We start from the raw sequence: 21,476 nt of genomic DNA on the forward strand, positions 1-21,476 counted from the left end.
GAGAACTGTGTCCTTTAAATTATTTTTTAAATGCTTTATCTTTATTCTTAGGTATATAGTCAATATTTCTGAAATTTAAATATGGCTTAAGATAAATTCTAGAAACAGTATGGTTTGGTCAAGGGAATATTAACCCATAGCAAGCAAGACACAATTTCCCAGACAACTGTGTTTGAATCTAGTCAAGCATCACAGAAAAAAATGGCCACATTTCTAATCCTTCTAGCATAGAAGAATGAATGAAAAATTGAACAATCCATTACATTTATACCTTGGAATATTTCTCAGCAATAAGATAGAATGAGTGCTTGATTCATTCACCCATCGGATGGGTGTCCAGAGTATGCTGGGTAAACAAGTGGCCCATGAAACTGTTTCAGAGGCATTTCTGTGTGACACAATGCAAAGATGGAGAGATTAGTGACTTCCCAGCATGGAGCAGCTGTTGTAGAGCTGTAAAGGTCCACGTGGTGGTTCTCTGTGGTGTTGTCCTAATCAAAGTTTGATGAGGAAATACATCTTTGACTGTGACCAGTCTAAATCCAAAAACAGACTGCATGTTTCCAAGTCAATAAATTACCATTTATCATAACTTGTAGGTTGGGCAGAACAGAAGTGACTCCACCACTCAGCCAAAGTCAAACTGACACTCCCATCCAGGCATGTTTGTCTCTCTGAGACAAGTTCTAATTCTTCCAGTTATAGTGAACTGAGTTTTATTACTTCAAGGATGCAGCTTGTTTCTGTTACTCAAATAATATTAAAATATTTTTACACAGCATAAAAAGCATCCTGAAATGTTTTATTTTTCCATGCTGTTCTAAATGAGTGCAGTATGATAGAAGATGCAGATGTATTAGTTTTTCATTCAGAATGTTTACATTTATTAATTTTTAAAATGATTCATATCACTTGGAAATAGAAAGTCAAGATGGACAAATGTCAAATTTAATTATTGATTATGTATCTAGCCCTCTTATACAAGATGGGACATAAATATTTGGTTAAATTTTGTTTGGGCATCTGGAAATTGCTTCTGGCAGGCTTTCTAAATGGAGAATCAGCTCCATGTGTCAGAAGGATTATGTCTGCGTAAGTGAAGAGTGAAATAAAAGTCAAAACCAAGTAACAACAGCAATAAGCTGCTTCTATACTACTTATTCATTTGTGATTTAATAATTTATTCAACAAGTATTTATCATCTCCAGTCCAATGTGCTTGGTACTTGGATTAAACAGTGGAGAGACTTCAGGTTGACTCAGCGATGGCCACAGTGGGGAGTGAAGAAATGCATTCAAATAGGGTGGACTGCGTAGCTTGGGAGGAGGCACAGCGTGATTTACGGGGGTGCAAATGAGAAGACTTTAGGAATGAGGTGTGAAATATAAACGACAGTTAGCCCGGCCAAGTATGAAGCCTGGTGGAGGTCAGAATGTGATTTGAAAAGGAGGCTAACAGAGAAAAGCATGACACTGTGGTATCAGCAGGGAATTAATATCATCAGGAAGCAAAACAGTCCTGCTCTCCTCCTTTCACATCGTGGGTCTGCCACGATATGCTGATGTGGAGGGAATTTTTATCACCAGAGGAGCAAGGTAGTCAAATTCAGCCCCAGAAGTTGTAGGGTAAGCTGAAGGACAATGAAGAAGACAAATATGTTTTTGTTCTGGGTTCAAAATGAAGTATTTCTAAGACATCTTATTAAATTATTAACTCATCTTTAATCCTATAAATATTATATGTCAACTGTTGTGCTAGAATTTACTACTTCAGTGATGTGTGACATGGCACCTACTCCACAGGACATGACATAGTACTTATGAAAAAGCACGTGGCTTAGTGAATGGTTTTAACTGGTAGCTGTGCCTGTTGCTAAGAGGATTGTTTCAAAGCTTGGGCGCTGAACATTAAATATAAATGTGCCCTGATACACATCCACTACTACTGTCAAGGGCTTACATTCCAAGCGACTCTACTAAAACTCCCAAAGCCCACTTGTGTTTTACAAGGATTCAAATTCCTGGTGAAGATAAATTCTTTGTTTTGCATTATAGGTAATACATTCACATCTTACATGAACAACTTCAGGGTTATCCTTAGAATTTCTGTGTGAAAAAAGACTTTTGGTAAAATTGGGCGTTAAGCAGAATGGACATTTATTACTTCTCTGAAAACTCCAAATAATAAGGTATTTGAGATTAAAAGGTAAAAAATTGGCTATTGCTTGGGACATTGGTGTTCTCTGCCTTGCCCTAGAGCAGTGCTTGGCTCATACATGCTGAATATGCATTGCCTGAAATGCTCGAGATCAAAAGTGTTTCCTATTTCAGGACTTCCCTTGTTTTCACATTTTCACATTTTACATATATATTGGAAAACATTCTCTGAGTGATACACAAGTCTAAATGCAGGAATGTCATTTATGTGTTACATACAACTTATATGACCCCAATATGTACAACATACAATATTTAAAATAATTTTCTATAGAAAAAAATTTGGGATATGGAACATTTTTTTGTGATAAATTTCCATTGTAGAATGCTGGTGTCCCAGATTGGATGCTGCAGAGTAAGTGATGGAGAAAATAATTAGAAAATTAAAATTTGATTTTGTGGAACAAGATCAGTGATAGTAAAAGCTGAAATCAAACTCGGTTTCTATTTAATTTTTTTCTCTTTCAAATATTCTTATCATTTTATGATAATTTTTAAAGATTTAGTTATTTTTATTGCAAAGTCAGATAATATAGAGTGAAGGAAAGACTGAGAAGATCTCCTGTCCAATGATTCATGCCCCAAGTGACCACCATGGCCGGAGCTGAGCCGATCCAAAACCAGGAGCCAGGAGCTTCTTCCAGGTCTCCCACGCGGGTGCTGGATCCCAAGGCTTAGGGCCATCCTTGACTGCTTTCCCAGGCCACAAGCAGTAAGCTAGATGGGAAGCGAGGCTGCTGGGATTAGAACTGGTACCCATGTGGGATTCAGGCTTGTGCAGGGCAAGGACTTTATCCGCTAGGCTACTACTCTGGGGCCCCTATTTAAATAATTATTATGTGTCATGTTTCTTTTCGACTTACTTGCTCTGAGATCCAATATATGTGCCATTTCTAGTCCCTGCTGCTCCACTTCTCATCCAGTTCCCTGCTTGTGGCCTGGGAAAACATTCAAGGATGGCCTAAAGGCTTGGGACTCTGCATCTGTGTAGGAAATTCAGAGGAAGTTCCTGGCTTCTGGCTTTGGGTTGGCTCAGCTCTGGCTATTGTGGCCAGTTAGGGAGTGAATCAGCAGATGGAAGATCTTTCTTTCTCTCTCTCCTTCTCTCTGTAAATCTGACTTTCCAATGAAAAAGATACATAACTAGAAATAAAGGATCCTTATTGTTTAAACCGTTGGGCCATCCTCTACTGCTTTTCCGGGCTATAGGAAGTGGGGCAGCCAGGACTTGAAATGATTGCCATAAGGGTTGCTGGCACGATAGGCGGAGGGCCAGCCTGGCTGTGAAACAAATCTTTCAGCCTTTCTTACTGTAACTGAGTAATAATGCAATAAATTGTCAGTAATTCAGTCATTAATTACAATGATCTATTACAGGGGAAATAAAAAACAATGCCCTTACAAGTTCTAAGTTACTTAACCAGGAAACTGGCGCAAGAGATGTTCGGTAACTCACCATAGAACTGTTCAGTGGTGACACTGGAATTTAAAAGCAGGCTGTATACTTTTTTTTCCAGTCTACTATGTAATATTGAAATAGTGCATGTAATTTCACAGCTTTACTATTTAAATGGCATAATATTACTTCAGTTACACTGTTGTCAGGTTAGTAAGTTGTTGTCTGCCATATATTACGATCCTTGGAAAAGCTGTGTTTAATTTTCTAAATAGTTACATTTTTATTTGAAATCAGGCAGAGAGAGAGAGAAAGAATGAAGGACAGAAGCAGGACAGGCATATTTCCCATTCATTGACTGTTTCATTCCTACAAGGGCAGGCCAAAGCCAGAAGGTCAATCGAGAGAGGCAGGGACCCAGGTACTCGAGTCCTCACTCCTGCTTCTAGGACCTGCTTTAGCAGGCGGCTGGAGAGGAAATAGCAATGCCTCCAACCCAGGCCTGTGGATAACCTGTGTTCCAAAGGCTGGTCCTAGGTTTATTTTATATATAACTCTTTACACAGGTCTTCTGAATGAAGTTCCAATAAATTATTTCATATTTTAAATATTCTGAATTGAGCTGCAACAATCAGATAATAGTCATATACTGATTTTGTTTGGGTAAATTCTCAGGTGTGGAATGGCTGGGTCATATAGTAGATCTAGGGATTTTTATACTGTTTTCCATAATAATCATATTAGTTCACATTTCCACCAACAGTGGATTACAGTTGCATTCCAGCCTAGCCTGGCACAACCCCAGACCTGGTTTTCTTGTGCACTGGTGAGTGCTGCAGCCTAGCAGGGGCCCCTGAGAGGATGTCCTACCATACCGGTCCCTAGCCCTGGTTCTGGTCCGTGCTGTAGCACAGCCCTGCATGGCTAGCCTATAGCCCTGACATTGCTAGTGGGTGCTACATTCTAGCCCAGCCCATCCCAGTGTGTCCCCAATCCCAGCTCTTGCTGCCTGGTGATACAGCCTGACTCAGTCTGGTCCACCACCCATCCCAGCTTTTTGTGTACTGGAGAGTGATGCTGCCTAACAGGGATGTCCCCCCAGATTCCCTACCAGGCCCATTTCCAGCTCTCACACTTGCTTGTGGGTACTGTGGCTCAACCCAGCATGGCCCAGTCCTAGCTCTGACACTCACCGGTGGGTGCTGCACCTAGTCACGGTGATCCCCAGGAACTTCTAACAGACCTGTTCTGAATACAGTTCATGTGAGAACTGGTGGGTGTTGCAGCCTAGCCAGGCCTGGTCCATCCCCAGTCTCAGCTCTGTGTGTGTGGGCGGGTGCTTTGACCTGATTCAGGGAGGCCCTCTGGATTTCCCCATCTGATCCGTCCTATCTCATCCCATCTCACTGCAGGTGTAGTAGCCAGAAATCCGTTTTTGCACATTAAACAATCCCTCAGTGCACCCATTCCAAGCTATCCCCAGTCCCCTGGCCCCTAGTAATACATTCCTGCTTCCCCCATGCACTTTTGGCAGCGGCATTTGGTAGTACTCCACCCCTTTGCCCCCAGACCTTTAAAACATAAAATAGGCATCAAAGAAAGGATGATGGCACATGGATATAGTTAATACAGCGTTGGCATTAACCAGACCCAGAATGCCCAGCTGTGGACTGCTTTTCTCCCAGCAGTACAACACTTGCCTAGGTACACGACAGTCTATGTAGTTGCCTTCAGCTGGGGATCAAGGTTATTATTGATAAGGAATCACTTTGTCCTATCATTATTCCATAAACATTTTATCACTTGCTTTGGATTTCCTTTTGTATTTGTAGTATTTATACCTTCATATTTTTTCATTACGATGACTATTCCGTTTCTGTGTTTAAAACATCTTTAAGTATAATTTTTTTTTTCAAGATGGATGAGAGATGACAAATTATTTCAGTTTCTGCTTGTTTTGGAAGGTCTTTATTTCACCTTCATTTATCAATGAGAGTTTTGCAGGGTACAGTATTCAGGGTTGACAGCATTTTTCTTTTTGGGCTTGGGCTGTGTCTCACCGTTCTTTCTTGGCTTATAGAGCTTCTGTTGAAAAATCATCTGTCAGTGAAACTGGAGAGCCTGTCAAGTCACCCTGGCATTTCTCTAACGTGCGATTTAGAATCTTCTTTAAGCTTTCCTGTTGAAAGTTTGATTATAACGTGTGAAGGTGACGATCGTGTATGATCATGCTCATTAGGACTGCTGCATACTTCCTGTACTTGGAATTACTTATCCAGATCAGACGTTTCTGCTTGGTATTTCTCTGAATAGGCTTCGCAAATCTTCTACACCTGCAGCGATGCCCAAGAGCCATAGTTTAGGACATTTGATAATTTCCTGTAAATCTTAAGCACTGTTTTGAGTTTTTCCATTTTTTTTTTCTAAGTCAAAGATACTTCCAAAGATTTGTCTTTTAACTGGCATATTCTTTCTTCTGCCTGAATAAGTCTGCTGCTAGGCTTTCCACTGTATACATTTTTTTTTTGATGCGCTAAGTTCTTCATTTCCCATATTTCATTTTTTTTCTTTGACATCTCTACCTACCAGCAAAATTTTTATTCATATTTTGTATGGCTTTACTTTGAGTTTGCTTCTCATCATTCATGGGTACCCCTATCATGCCACATAAATTCTTTTCAAATATTTTCTCAGTCTCTTCATCTTCTTCACATTCTAATATTGAATTGTTGTGTCCCTTTGTGGTAGTCACATTGTCTTCTTGGTTCATGTTTCTCATAATTCTACACTTACTTTTAGATACTTGTGGAAATACTTTTTGGTATTCCATGATGGTTTTTATCTTTGAAAAAGGCCATTGTAACTTCGTGGCCTGTCTGGCTTCCTTGTGGCTGTTTGGAGACATGTACTGAATGGGGACAGAGGCTCTGATCCATACTTGGGTGTGGTGCAAGATTCCAGGTTGATGTCTGATTTGGGCATGGTGGAGCTTCCCTGTTGCCAGTGTGGTGGGCAGGAAGTTGTGACCATGCTGGCTGCCAAGGGGATCCGTGTCCATGCTCAGCCCACAGAGCTTTGTCTTTTGGATTTTTTTTTCATGTTAAATAGAATAATGAGTCCTAACATATATCTAGAGTAGGCATGGGGAACAGGATAACAACAAAAATGATTTTGAGCCTCAGTCAAAATTAAAGCCAGAAGAAATTCTCGGTTGAACTTTGTTGAATGGAATTCTGCTTTTTAAATAAAAACAAACACACCTAAAATCAAAAATCATTTTACACATCTAATGCTTGTTTTTCAAATAAAGCAGGCACATTTAGCCACCAGAATCTTTAGCAATTCTTGATCTGAAAAACATTTCAGAAAGCTAATAATCATGTCTTGAAGGGATCACATTTAAATCCTCTTATTTGCTGCGCAGTAACTATAGTGATTGGTCAGAAAAATCTATTGTGCCTTTTCTGCTGTCCTACTTAATAACCGGGTGTTTGTTTTTTACCCAGTTTCATGTTTGCTCATTATACAAGGACCCAGGCAAATTCATTCTCTGCTCCTTGCTCACAAAAAGCTTGTCATTTGCCTGATACTTGGGGTCCAATATTTATTTTTGCATCAGGGACTTTTAGAAGGTGGTTCCACAACCTTGACCCTGTGTATTTTAGCTACTAGGTCATTTTAGTGTTCTGTCTGTGTCCCACATTTTCTCCTATTCTAGGAGCCAAGCATCCTGCCTCTGAAGATTGTTCTTGCGTAGAGTAGTGGTTAATCCCCCTTTATATAACTACTACCACCGAGGAGAAAACGAGTCCTTTCTTCTCAAGCCTGTTCTTACTTTGTGTAGTTGAGAGGTGGAGATTGCAGCAGTGAGATGGACGGTTCGTTTAGGTCATTCATAAGACAATAGTCTGTTTTTAGATAGGAGTCGCTTAAAATTTTCCCTACAAATGATTTTGAATTCTGGTCATAAATAATTATTGGAAGCCAAATTTCAAATAGCACTCGAGTGTATCTTTGACCTTTATCAAATCTTTCGGGAAGTTCTTTCCCCTCCATAAATATCTAAGAACTTTTCAGTTAAAAGGTCAGGCAAGTTGAAGATTCTTACGTAATCGATCCATAGGCATTGACATTTGTTTTTGAATCTGGACAAATGTTCGTGGTGGAGCTTGGCTCACTGACATATTTGAGTAATTGATCCTTTTAACTGACTCACACTTGAGAAAACTTGTTCTTCTTAAAGAGAAAATGTAAACTACAGATAACTTTAACATTGTTGCCACAAGTAAAACGAACTTTTTTGGTTAAGCATCCTGAACTTTTTCCATACCAAATAAAGGAAACACTGTGAAATTAAAAAAAAGTCATCACATACATATAGTGTGCAGTGGAAGAGCTTGTTTCATTGAGAAATCCGTCTACTTCTGAGTATAAATAAAATTCTGCAAGCAGACACAGTAATGAGGTGAGATGAGTCAATTCTGCTTTAGTCCATTAGTTCTTGGTAATATGTATTCAAGGCTCATGGTCATGGACCCATAGGATGCGATTAGTGCATGTGCTGTAGCTGGGAAGATAGTGGCCCACATGCACAGAATGCCCCGCTCCAGCTACAACATTGATCTGATGATGATCTCTGGACATTTCAACCTTGATAGTGAACACAACATTCCCACTAAATGAACAATTACATGCCCAATATTACAGATCTTTGTTGTATAATGATACATAGATAATGATGGCCAGCTTTAGTGTCATAGCCATGTGATTTTTCATCCCTCAAGCTCTGTTAGTTTATTTTGTATTTGAGAACCAAGGTTGAAAGTAAGCAAATAACTTTTGTGTATAGTATGGTTTTATGAAAGAACCTTACACATCTATCCTGGGACTACTCTGGGTGTTTGCCAAAGTCTTTACCACGCATTCTTACCTACCAGGTAGCCTAACTAATATTAATGGATTTGGTTTCCTAGGTTGCGTGGAAAGGCAGCCTGTATGACAGTTGGGAACTTCTGCCAGAATACTCTGGCCCTGGAACCCTTCAAAACTGACATGCTTTCTAGTCATCCCACATCTGGTATTTCCAGCCTCCAAGGAAAAGCTAAAAATATTACCTCTTCTTGTATCTTACAGGCAGTGGGTCTGCATGCTTCAGAAAATTCACCCCCTAAAAATGTCCCTGTAGTAATGGCATTATGTATGGTATTTTCTACGTTCTAACATGCCTGATTTCTTACAGCATTCCAGAGCATCTGTCACTTTGTGTTCTACAGGCCTGATTAGCAAGATCTCTCCCATACAGGGGACAGTGGATCACTGAGATGCCCTGAATGCTATAACATGAGATCCACTAAAAATACTACATGTCCAAAGAGAAGGCTCACAATAAGTTGCCATTTGATTACATTTACAATGGATCACTGTCATCCATTGTTATCTAATGTTCTCCTAGCATACAGTTTATGCACGTGTGATCCTTGAAGGATTCACTCATTTCCTCAGTGGCAATAAAATGAAATATTGCTGAATATATTCAGGTGAATGCATTCACCAGAATGGACAACGGACAAGACAAACCTGATTCTCCTTCACATCTTTTCCTATGCAACAGCTCTCTGATTTTGGCATGCTCCGTCTGACTCATTGATCCAGGAAATCATAACTCCTTTTGATAATGTCAGGGACAGTTCCTAGGTTTGCAAGCTGGCTAACCTGAACATCTCCGTCAATTTATTCTATTTCTTAAATATTTACTTACTAAAAGTCAGGATTAGGGAGAGAGAGAACAACAGAGAGAGTGCACAAACACAATTATTAATTCACACCCCAGGTAACTGTGACAGCCAGGGCTGGGCCAGGTGAGGGCCAGGAGCTTCTTCTGGTTCCTAGGTGGGTGGTAGGGGCACAAGTGTTTGGTCTATCTTCTGTTGCTTTTCTCAGCTTATTATCAGGGAGCTGGATTGGAAGTGGAGCAGTTGGGACACAAACAATTCCTTGCCTCAAAGGAATCACATTGATAATTTGCCAAATGTAAACGTTTCTATAGGTGGAAGCATACCATAAATATGCTCTCCCATTGGCCTTTTGTTCATCATATTGTTTTTGTAAATATGCATGCTGCTTTATATATGTTATTCATTTTAGTTTTTAAAACAATGGAATAGCACTCCATTGTACCAAATATTGAAACTCATAGTCTCCCATATGTGATATTTTAATATATTTTAATTATAATGCATAAACTTCACAAATTGTCTCATAACTACTTTTACATATAAGATCTTATTGATTTTGATGGTGCAATAGTTTGCTGTTGGATTGAAATGACTGATTTCTGGCATAGGTAAAAATGTGATTTTTTTTTTTTTTTACAAGACTGTCAAGCTCTTTAGTGTCTCATTTAATTAACAACTTTATTTGTATGTATTTTCCTTTTAATGTTTTCCCAACAATGCTAGTATTCATGGGTATTTGCTTTATCTTTTGGTATATTTGTTATGTACTATGATAGAGCTTTGTAGCTATAGAGGTTTCTCACTCCCCCTTTTCTCCCTCTCTCATTTTCCTCTCTGCCCCCTGCTATTATTCCGTGAGTTGTCACAGGAATATAGTTCCTTAGTAATAGGAACAGTTACAGGATTAACTGTCTACTATTTAAATGTACATTACACAGTAGGTATGGGCAAAAGAAAATCTACCATGCGAAATGGGTGTGTTTACATGTGTTAGAATTGGAGTTCTGCTTTTCTATGGGTATAGAGATGCATGCTGCAATAGAACTTTATTTCCTATTATGTGGTCTGCATTATACCATCATTTGTATCTTAAAAAGCACATGAATGGTTATAAACTTACAATAGTCTTACTGCGCTTAATAATGCCCTTGGGTGAAGTTTAAGATTTCTGTGCAATCCTTTTTATTTGGATTACACTTCCTTTGGATAATAAAATAGAATATGATCAAGATGCACTAGAAAATTGCATTTGTTTTAGTGTAAACAGTTTGGTATAGAGTTAGCTCATATGCATTTTATGATAGGGTCTATTTTTTTTCCTTCTTATCATTTGATTTGATTCATGTTGGAATCTGCATTCTAGTTTTCCCTCTAGTGGGTGGTAGTTTTAGAAGAAGTACTTTCAACAGGTGCTTCCTACTTCATTTTTTCCTTAGTAGCTTTGGCTGGATGTTGCTTTCATTTTTCTGCTCCTGATCAAATGGTATGTTAGTTTGCTCAAGCTGAGAGAACAAAATACCACCGACTGGGTCGGTGAAAGCATATATATTAATGAGTTTTTTTTTAAACCCGAGGGAGAGGATTCTGGTAATACAGAAACAGGGTGTTGGCAAATTCAGTTTTGCAGGAGGATTCTTTCACTGGCTTGCAGTGCCCACACTACTAATGTGAACATCAGAGGCTTTCTGTTTGGAATCTGCAGTTTTCGGCCCAGCCTCTTTCCTCCTTGCACCCTTCACTCAGCTGGGCCTGCGTTATGCTTGGACTGCCCTCCACCTCTCCTGCTTTGACTCCCATTTTCTCTTAGTCACCCCCCCTAATAAATTTATTGCATTTGCAATACAAAACATCGTTGTGTAGAACACCCAGAATAACAAAAACATAATCACAGCAGAATAAGATAAAATTCTACAGAATGTTAACAAAAATGTAGAAAGGGACAAATCAAGAGAATATGAATTAATAAAAAATTCAACAAGTGTAATAGAGGTAGCAAAGACAGAAGTTGATTTTCTAAAGAGGAAACAAAAATGAAGTTCAGGCAAAATAGATTAAAAGGCTCCAATTGGACAATAGTGATAATAAAAGGACATATGGCATATGTTTTTAAAAAGCAATATTATGAGGAGATGGTGGCAATAGAATGTTTTATGTAAAAGTGTTAACTGGAAAGATACAACTTTATCAGTATAATCCTTGTCAAAATAAAAAGTCTAAGAATATTTCGAGCACATGCATGGCTGGATGAGGCCATTGTACTTTCCTGTGTGTGTCAGAGCAGAGGGTGCACCATGTCTGACTGGGCTGCAGTGCCCACCAGAATGCAAGAGAACCGATCTGGTGGCAGGTTTTGCAGGGGACTTTGGGCTTACCTCTGTGTGACTGCAGCATACTCTGGTTCACAAGGAAAGCTGGAGGCGGTGACAGGCTGAGCCAGGTCGGACCGCAAAACCTAACGGGAACCCATCTGACAGGTACCCGTGTGACACAGGAGCCAGAACTCAGAGGAACCTGGGCTTGGTCAGGCTGTATCACTCTGACACAAGCAAAGGCCCTGGTTGAGGGCAGACTATGCGGGGGGTGGGAGGGACTGCTACACAGCAGCACAAATGTAATCTGAGCCTGGGAGCAGGTCTGGCATGGGAACTTGGGAATTCTCGCTGGGAAGCACGAGAGCTTTGGCTATGAATGGACCATGCTATTGAATTGAAAAATTGCTTTATCATGAGAATGGAAAGTATATTATAATATTAAAGCATGTATTATGTAAATCAGCATCTATAACAGTAAAGAAAAGAGCAATTACATGATTATCTCAAAGGTAATAAAAATCAATTCACTAAAAATGAATTCATGGTTGGGGTAAAGCATATTAGACCATTAGGTATCAAAGTGAACATTTTTTACAACCTTATTTACTCGAAAGGTAGAGTTACAGAAAGAAGGATAAAGAAATCTCCCATCCACTGGCTCACGTTGCTAATGGCCAAAATAGCCAGAGCTGGGCTAGTCTGAAGCAGGAGATTCCCACAGATCTTCCATGTAAATATAGGCGCACACCAGGATTCAAGCCATCTTCTGCTTTCCCAGGCCATAAACAGGGAACTCAGTCGGAAGTGGAATGGTGACTTTGGTGAAGGCTTAGCCTACTATGTAACAGTACCAGCCCTCCCACCCCCAAAAAATGAACTTTTAAAATTTGGTAGAGTAGCAAAAGTTTATAGCAAATGTTTTATTGAATAATGATACATTATAAAGATGCTGTTATTTTAACAGCATTATATTTTGTTCTCAACTGGTCAAGAAAGGAAAAAATGTAAGAATGTAAATAGAAAATAGAAAGTAATCTGCAAAATATAATTTATGACCGTATAAAAGGCAATGCTGGCTATAATATCAGTTACATGTGTATACCTCAGCAGTAAATGAGTGTGTGTGTGTTTTAGATAAGGCAGAGTAGCATGGCATGATAGGTAGGCCACAGAAATATTACAGCGACACACAGAAGCAGTGATCTGTCTACAAAGCTGTTATTGTCTCATTAGTGAGCTGGGAACTCAGTACTGAATAGAAGGGCCAGTAAAATTGCTGATTTCAGATTATAAATTATTAAGGAGAATGAATTACAATGCTAATCATCTTATGAATGATCAATGATTAAAAACACATTTATTCATACATTTGAAAGGCAGGGTGACAGGCAAGAGAAGAAACAATTAACCAGGCCTTCCATCCTCTTACCTCTGTCCCCCAGGGGCCTCTGCACCCAGGCCTGAACCAGGCCAAATCCTGGAGACCAGATCTCTGTCCTGGCCTCTCCCGGGGTGCAGGGCAAGCATTTGGTCCTGCAGCTGCTGCTTTCCCAGACACATGGGCAGAGGGCTGGACTGGAAAAGGAGTAGTTGGGACTGGGATGTCTTGATACCAGCATGACAAACAATGGTCTAGCTTGCACTGCCACCACACTGGACCCTCAAATTTGAAATTGAGAAAAGTATGATTCTGGTTCTGCTCAACAAAAGACAGAATTTTTATTCTTCCTTTTTAAAGATTTTTAAATTTTTATTGGAAAGGCAGATTTACAGAGTGAAGGAAAGATAAAGGTCTGCCACCCGCTTGTTCACTCCCCAAGAAGCCACAATAGCCGGAGTTGAGCTGATCCAGAGCCAGGAGCCAGGGGCTTCTTCTGGGTCTTCCACGTGGGTGCAGGCTTTCAAGGCCTTGAGCCATCCTCTACTGCTTTTGAACATATCTGTTTTAGAAAATTCCTCTACAAGATTGGTATAACAAAAGCAACATATGTCAAGCAGAGAATTGCTGTACTGAGTCACTCCCAGCAAAAATGTACACAAAGTGAGCTTTTACGGGTGTTATCAGTATTTTGACCACTACTGTATTCTTTCTGTTAGCATCATTTTCAAACTTCTGATTCACTCCCACTTCCCTTTCTTCTATTTCCCTCATGTCAATCATGGATACATCTTTTCTTCTTCACAAATTATTAATCATTAAAGATAACTTTCTATTTTATTCTCATGATTAAACTGAAGTGCAATCAGCTGACAACCTGTACGTGCAGTGGTTGGTACTACTTTTCAAGGTCACAGGAGGGTTAATGTGCAGCAGAATCTCAGGGGAGCAGAAAACCTTGCGTCAAGCAGTGTTGACAGGCTTCCAAGTTGTTTGGGTACTAGGAGTATTCGGAACCCACAGGAAGAGCCTATTCAACAACTGATTTTAATGGAGATACGAAAGCAGACTGTCTCCTCACCACTGCCTCATGCTCAGTTACAATGCTCTTTTTTAAAAATTTATTTTGAATTTTAAATGATAACATAGTTTGATCAGAGTGGGATCAATCAAGAGTTAGGGAAAAATGGGTATGATCATCATTTTCCAAATTTTCTCTTCCTTTCTCTTGTCTCCAGTGTTGAGCAGGATGTAAAGGAAGAAGCCATATCCAACCTCCCAACCACACCAGAATCCAGGGATGGAGAATGGCCACTCGATGTCAAGCCAGGGTCCCAATATGGCACATTTGCTAGAGGGTTCTGCCCAGGCGGTTTCAATAGTTCTGAAATGTTATCGATCTTGCCAATCAGAGGATGAGGGACTCTTTTCAGTGTCCTTTGGTGACATAGTCTACATCAGAGTCTCTATTCGCTCGAATATTTGCTGTCATCATTTGACTGGGGTAGTTGTTCAATTTGTTCTGTCCTCCTTCCTCTGGGATGGTACAAATGTCCCCCTGCAGGGCTCAGTGGGCTGCCATACCCTTCATGTGAAACTGTGCCAACTATCCACTACTCTATCTTCTCCACTGAGGAGGACCAGTTCTTGCAAGCGGACCGCGGACCCTAACCAGGCCACCCATGCCCGACTGGGACCGCTACCCCTGAGACTCATGGACAATGTTCTTATAATATAGCCCTGTTCCTTTTGCACACATCTTGGTTTTGCCTGATTCTTTCTGGCAGCAATGAGCACTTAAGGGTGGAATTGGAGTTTGATAATAAGTCCTACTGGGGCCACCTTTTACAGCTCTGCAGTCCCTGGTATCTCAGAATCCACAAACTCTTATGTTTCTTACAGCGAGTGCTAATTCTGTAAAGTTCATGCTTTTCTGAGATAAGAAATCCATTGTAGCATATCAGTTTGGTGGAAAATTTTCGGGAAATTGTCTTTTTATTGTTTTAGTTCACATTAAGGATTTTCTCTAGCTGTTTTGGGACACTTTGATGAAACAATTTTCACCCTTTGGGCATAATAGCAACATGTTTGTATTTTTATTTTAGTAGTTCCTGGGATACATTTAGGTGATTACTTGGGGAGGAAAAAAAATAGTTGGATATTAAAGTTTATAACACCATTCACAGTTTTTTCCCCCCAACCGAGAAATGGGGGAGGAAGAGGAAAGGAGAGAGGGAGAAATTTGAGAGGTTGTGGTTGATTGATTTTTGTATATTCATTCACCAATTAAATACTTGAGTGCGCTCAAGAGCAGATCAAGGCTGAGACCAAAGCCAGATCCAGGAACACAGTCCAGACCTCCCAAGTGAGTGGCAGGGATCCAGTTAATGAAGCCATCACAGCTGGACCAGGATCTGTGCTGGCTGTAACCTGGAATGAGGAGCCAGAGCCAAGAAGAGAAATCAGGTACCCCACTGTGGGATGCAAAGCTGCTAACTCTCCAGCTAAATGCCATTGTGTTGTTAAGATTTTGAGACAGTACCTGACTATGGTGAAATCGTGGTCCAAACAGTTCTTACCAAAGTGTGCTCAGGTTTTCACAGGTACATTTGTTCCCATCATTTTAAAATATCCTGAATTGTTTAAATACATAGACTTTTCAAAAATTACTCTTGTTGCTTTTGATTCATGTTCAATTTGAAATATGCATCCTGGCCTCTCTCTTTTTAAAATATAAACAATGACCATATATTATTTTCCAGTTAGTGAAGCAATTTGGAAATTTTATAAGTACTTAAAATGAGATCAAAATAGCTAAAATATGTGACATTTTTCATTATTCAAATCATTCATTGAGCTGTTGATTTTTGGTCAAAGAAGGAGTAAGCTATTATGAGGCTGTATTTTTTAGGGACAATTTAGAAACAGTCTTTCATGTAGAAAGTTTTTTTTTCTAATTTTTGTTTTTGTATCTAAGAGATAGCTCAGTAATATGAATTCACTTAAATTTGCATTGCTATGCAATCCAATGTGATTTTACAGAAATTGCTCCTAGAAAATATTTTGTACAGACTGAACAAGGAAGAAAAATCTCAAATATATGAAAACAAAATAAAAATGTAGATAAAGCATTTGATACAGTGCATATAATAGGCTTAGAACATGAAACTTACTGTTACAAGAAAGTAGGTACATATACTCTCCTATGGGTTAGCACCGTGTATAGTCTGAGCTCAGAAGTTGGCATGGGAAACATTGTTGTGCCCTCCTTGAAATCACTTCTATTCCTAGAACCCAAATGTTTTCATTCCTGGCACACCATAAATTAGGACATTATTGCGTTGCGTAACCACAGTTCAAGTTCAGTTGAGATTCCTTCATTGCAAGCATCCACCATTGGGGGAGGGTTATGGGAGGGTTGGGGGGAGTCCCAGTACGTATAAAACTGTATCAGACAATGCAATGTTATTAACAATAAAAAGTATATTCAGTGAAATAATAATGGGAAAAAAAAGAACATTATTGAAGGATAAGAAACAGCTCCAATACCGTTGGTCCCCGGTTAAATAAGGGTGATAATCTCTTACCAGTAGATAGGATCCAGCAAAATTCTTGCCTCTTCACTTCAAAATTATAACATGCCTTATGCATAATAAGGTCTCATGAGTAGCCTGTCTGAAACCGAAATTACGAATGTGCACGGATCCGTCCATTATTGAAAACGCCACACTGGTTTCAGATGTCTCTTTGGTTGGCCTTCCAAAATCCACACAGTAAATTGACCAAGGCCATTTACAAGATAAAAGATGAAAACATTTCCAACATGCTGCTTTGATCTGTCAGGTTTTAAATGGCAGGTTTTGTGTTTAAAAACACATTTGTGATTTAAGGATACTTATGATGAGTTTGCAATCTTAGTAATTTTTTCCCATGAAGAATTTAATCTCTGCTTCATGACATGGGGTTATAGGAAATATTTTCCTTATTCTGTACAGAAACATAAAAGCTGTAGAATAAGTAATTGGGGCCCAACTATAGTTAAGCTTACTGAAAATCCTGGATGACAGACTATAGGGTGATAGAAATAAAGACTTTGTAAGAGTTCAAGCTCTATATCAAAGAAATCTGGACTGTGCTAGGTGAGGGTGAGGATCATAACTGGCTTTGCTTTCTTTTTTATTTTTTAAAGTTTTATTTATTCATTTGTGGAAAGGTAGATTTACAGAGAGATGCGGAAATGCAGAAAGATCTACCCTTCATTGATTCACTCCTCAAGTGGCTGCAACAGTTAGAGCTGAGCTGATTCAAAGCCAGGAGCTAGGAGCTTCTTCCAGATCCCCCATGCAGGTGCAAGATCCCCAAGGCTTTGGGCCGTCCTCACCTGCTTTCCCAGGCCACAAGCAGGGAGCTAGATGGGAAGTGGAGCAGCATGGACTCAAACTGGTGACCATATGGAATCCCGGTGCATTCAAGGCAAGGATTTAGCCACTGAGACGTAGTGCAGGGCCCTGCCTGATTGTTTTCTTGGAGGCTGTCAATATTGCCAGCCTGCTTCAATCAGCAGTGTCCTGTGGAGCACTTGCCTACAGTGAGTGCGATACTGTGCTAACACACAGAAAGAAACAGCCTGGCTTCTATCAGAAAGCCACGTGCTAGCAAATATGCTGTTATAATGTTTTATTTCCTTTCAAAAGAAGCAAGTAGTGATAGTTTGAATAAACAGATTGACTAAAAAAGACTGAATAAACAGATTATTATATTTTTAAAATGACAATATTCTATCTTCAAGATTAATCTCAGTATTACATTTCACAAGCAACTCAAACCATTCTTACACTAATTCATTTTTTTTTTTCTGAGAATTATGCCTGCTTATCCTGTATCTTTTCCAACCATATTGTTCCCAAAATGTAGTACTCTGAGATGGGCAGATTTTTACAGCTCCTGCAAAGGACAAGCCTGTTCCTTGCCTCCTCTGTGTGGGATGGTTTTGGTTTGACTTGGCTTTCCTTAGAGCTCATGTGTCATTTCCTCGTGTGAGCGCCTCTGATCACCCAAATTCAGCCCTTTCTCACACCACTCAGGCTGCTTGTTGAAAAGCTGTCCACATAATGCTGACTTATACACTGAGAATATGTTCAGTGCCTTGTTAGTTTTCAATATAAGAAGGTAATCAATAAGATATTTGCATTTTCCTCAGTGCTATTATGTGTAAAATTGTAGTTCACGAAGCCAACAAATATGCTAGTATTTTTTTTCTGATAGGAGTATGTTTTTATTGATGTTTTCAGAGGAGATATTTTAATGTCTTATTTAACTCGTTAATTAAAATTAATTATATATCAGAATTAAAATATGTTAGGATTTCCCCCTAAATTTCAGGATGCAAATATAGCATTTTCTCTTAATTCTAGAAGCAATGAAGTATTGGAGCTTAATGATTAGTTATCTTAAATACTACTTTATGCCTATTGTGCATTTTTTAAAATTCTAACTAAATAATGATCTTTTAAATAATTTAGCAAAATTGAAACTGAAATAAGCTGTAATTTTACATTTTAAAAATTTTAACATTTTAGTGTATATCATAAATACATTTATTTAGCAATTGGTATGCGTTAAATCTGTGAATAGTAAAACTTATGCCGTTTTTTATTTTTTGTATTGTTAAAGTAATTTCTTATTGCATTCTGTTTTAAGATCTAGGGTCCATGTATTCATGCCATCTGTTACTTATTATTAACCTTAGTTCTCCCTGTTATCGGCTGTTGGAGGTTAAATCAATTTATTTGATTTTGCAGTTACTTTAAAAGACTATAATTTCCTAAAACTTTGATAGCACATCATGTTTGTCCTGGTCACTTACACAAAGTTGCGCTTTCATTCCTAAGTAAGTTGCAGACTTTTTGTTTTACCCTGATTATTTTCATTCTCTAAGTGATGCAATGATAGAACTTTAAACATTAACTATAACAATTAAAATAATATCCTGTTTAAATTGGATGGTGAGATTCTATTCTTATCATTTCCCCAAACAGCCATGCCATAAGTCAGTTGACATCATCTAAAATATGGTCCCTTAGTTAATCATCCTTACTTGGTAAATGGGATCTGGGGCTAGGAGCCTGATTTTAGTTTTTGTGTCTTTTAGAGGCGAGAGCATCTCTTCTGTTTGGAGCTGAAATATTTTATGCAATAATTACATACTTATGGGTTTATGAAAATGTAATTCTTGCTATTTTACATAAAATTTTATTTTTAAAAGCCTCGCTTTTTAGTATTTTTAAAAATTTAACCATCATGGAAGCATAGTGGTACATTATGGTATATTTTAATATTATTAAATACCAAAGAAGGCATTGCTGCCAAGCCATTAAAAATAATCTAGAAACAAGCAACTCATAGTGCTCATATTTAAATATATTTTAATGCTTTCTGTTTTAACCATATTAGGTATTTTACAGTGAATGTTGATAATTCTCACTCAGTCTTTATACCACTACAGGGTGATTAGGGCTGATACTTCCTAGTAATTTTACTATTAAAAAAATGTAGTAACAGAAAAAAATGTACAAATGTTTTATGCAGAATCAGTCTATAGAAAGCCATTACTAAACTGTAAGTTGTTGCATTGTGAAGAGTCACTTCACTGTATAGATATGTACATTATGAATTTTTTTGACATTTACATACACAAATGTTCAAATATTTGAGAGAAAATGCATTGATTTTTTGAAATTCTGTTTCCACCTTGTTTACCTTCAGTGCGTTACATTTACAAGTGCTGTCCAATCAATTTGATTAATTTTTCTTCTCATCAACATTATGATTAAGACATAATTTATCCATGCTGTGGAGGCAAAGTTACTGAGACATACCCAGCGAAGAATAGTGAAGTCAGACTTATAGAGTTAGGATTAGAATTTGGTGCCAAATAAGCCACAATTCATCTTTACTTACAATATGCAGAATAATTATAAATCAACTTTGTCACAAAAGCAAATACTGAAACGGCAAAAGTCTAGAAAATAAACTGATTTGATATTGCCTCTTCAAAACAGACACATAAAGAAATAATCAGAAGAAAAGCAAGTCGTTGAAATCGGCACTTCTGGAGGTGTTGTTTTGGTCACTAGTAAAGATAAAAGTCTCCCCAAGTGGATTTTACAGGTGCCTTTGAGTGAGACATAGGATGAAATAGGGGTGGGCAAACTTTTCCTAGATAAAAACTAGCATAATCTTTGTTGGGCGTGTGGTTGCTTTGCCATTCACATGGAAGCACTGCTAGGCAATATTTGAAGAAATGAACATGGCTGTGATTTAATACAACTTTATTAATGAGACTGAAATTTGAATTTTCTATTATGTCACTATGTTAAATATAATACTACGTGATTTCCTCCCGGAACTAAATAAAATGTGTTCATTGTGGGGCGTACTAGCCTCTGCCGTTTAATGCTAAGCCTACATTTTGTGCTGGAAATCAAGTCAGCCACTGCGTCTTTTGTGTTTGATTTTGTTTTATAGAACTGTGATCATGGAATATAGACTGCATTGCATTCACTTCTTACGACCTGCAGTGTCAAATGTAGCACAGCATGCCTTTAACTTTTTCTTCCCCAGATAAAGGAATGAGTTCAGTGAGTATGTGAAAACTGTCAAGGTAAAATTTACTCCAAAATGGCTTTGCGTCTTCTCAGCCGGAAATGCTCCTCACTTCAGAGTGGAGATTACTGACAAAAAAAGTTACCAGTTTTCGCTTGACATACTTCTTTGATAAATGTTGTGCATGTGGCCCTGGAGACAGTGATGTGAATCAAGGAAAAGGCATATTTCTTGTGGGTGTGGATTATTCCAGTGTTGCTGTTGGTAACTTTTGAAACAAAAATGTTTTCTGTAAGATCACGTAACTAGACAGAGCCGTGGACCTTTCCCAGTGAGGGCTCATTTGCCGGATGCCTTTGCTTTTGGCAGTTACAACTGCTACATGTTGCATCTCTATTGTTCTCTGTGTTTAGCTGGAGAGATTGCAGGCTGAAAATACTTTGGAGTGGGACAAGCGAGAAATAATTGAAATGGAAAAACAAGGACCGGAGAGAGAAAATAGAAGGCTAAAGGTCCAGGTGAATGAAATGGAAGAGCTGCCGGTCGGGAAATGCAGAGCGAGTTCCAATTCTCAAGGCCCTGATTTCAACACATCACAAATTGAACCTCCAGAAAAAGGCAAGGTAAGACTGCCCCATGCGGAGCACTCGTTCTCTCACTGTCTTCCCTTGTCCAGGGCCCCATCGGGCACAGCCTTCACTTTCACAGATTTCCACATCTGAATCTTCCTTTTGTGTCAAGCTAACATTGAATAACTACAGCTTTTCCCATTGTGATATAAAGTAATGTTTGTGTATCTGAAGCAGAGTGTGATATTAGGAACTGACAGATCTT

At 38.7% G+C, this 21,476-nt stretch overlaps 1 protein-coding gene across 1 annotated transcript in view; it reads left to right on the forward strand.

Annotated features, from left to right (window-relative positions):
- CCDC102B (coiled-coil domain containing 102B) overlaps nt 1-21,476 on the forward strand; it is a 166,204-nt gene that overhangs the window by 42,198 nt on the left and 102,530 nt on the right. Inside the window, exon 6 of the mRNA XM_040984767.1 lies at nt 21,056-21,265. Within this exon, the coding sequence (XP_040840701.1) occupies nt 21,056-21,265 (210 nt within the window). The remainder of the gene's footprint in view (nt 1-21,055; nt 21,266-21,476) is intronic.

Source organism: Ochotona curzoniae, unplaced genomic scaffold (genome assembly GCF_017591425.1).
Source record: "Ochotona curzoniae isolate NIBS_2020 unplaced genomic scaffold, NIBS_Ocur_1.0 contig_43, whole genome shotgun sequence".
NCBI classification, from domain to species: Eukaryota; Metazoa; Chordata; class Mammalia; order Lagomorpha; family Ochotonidae; genus Ochotona; species Ochotona curzoniae.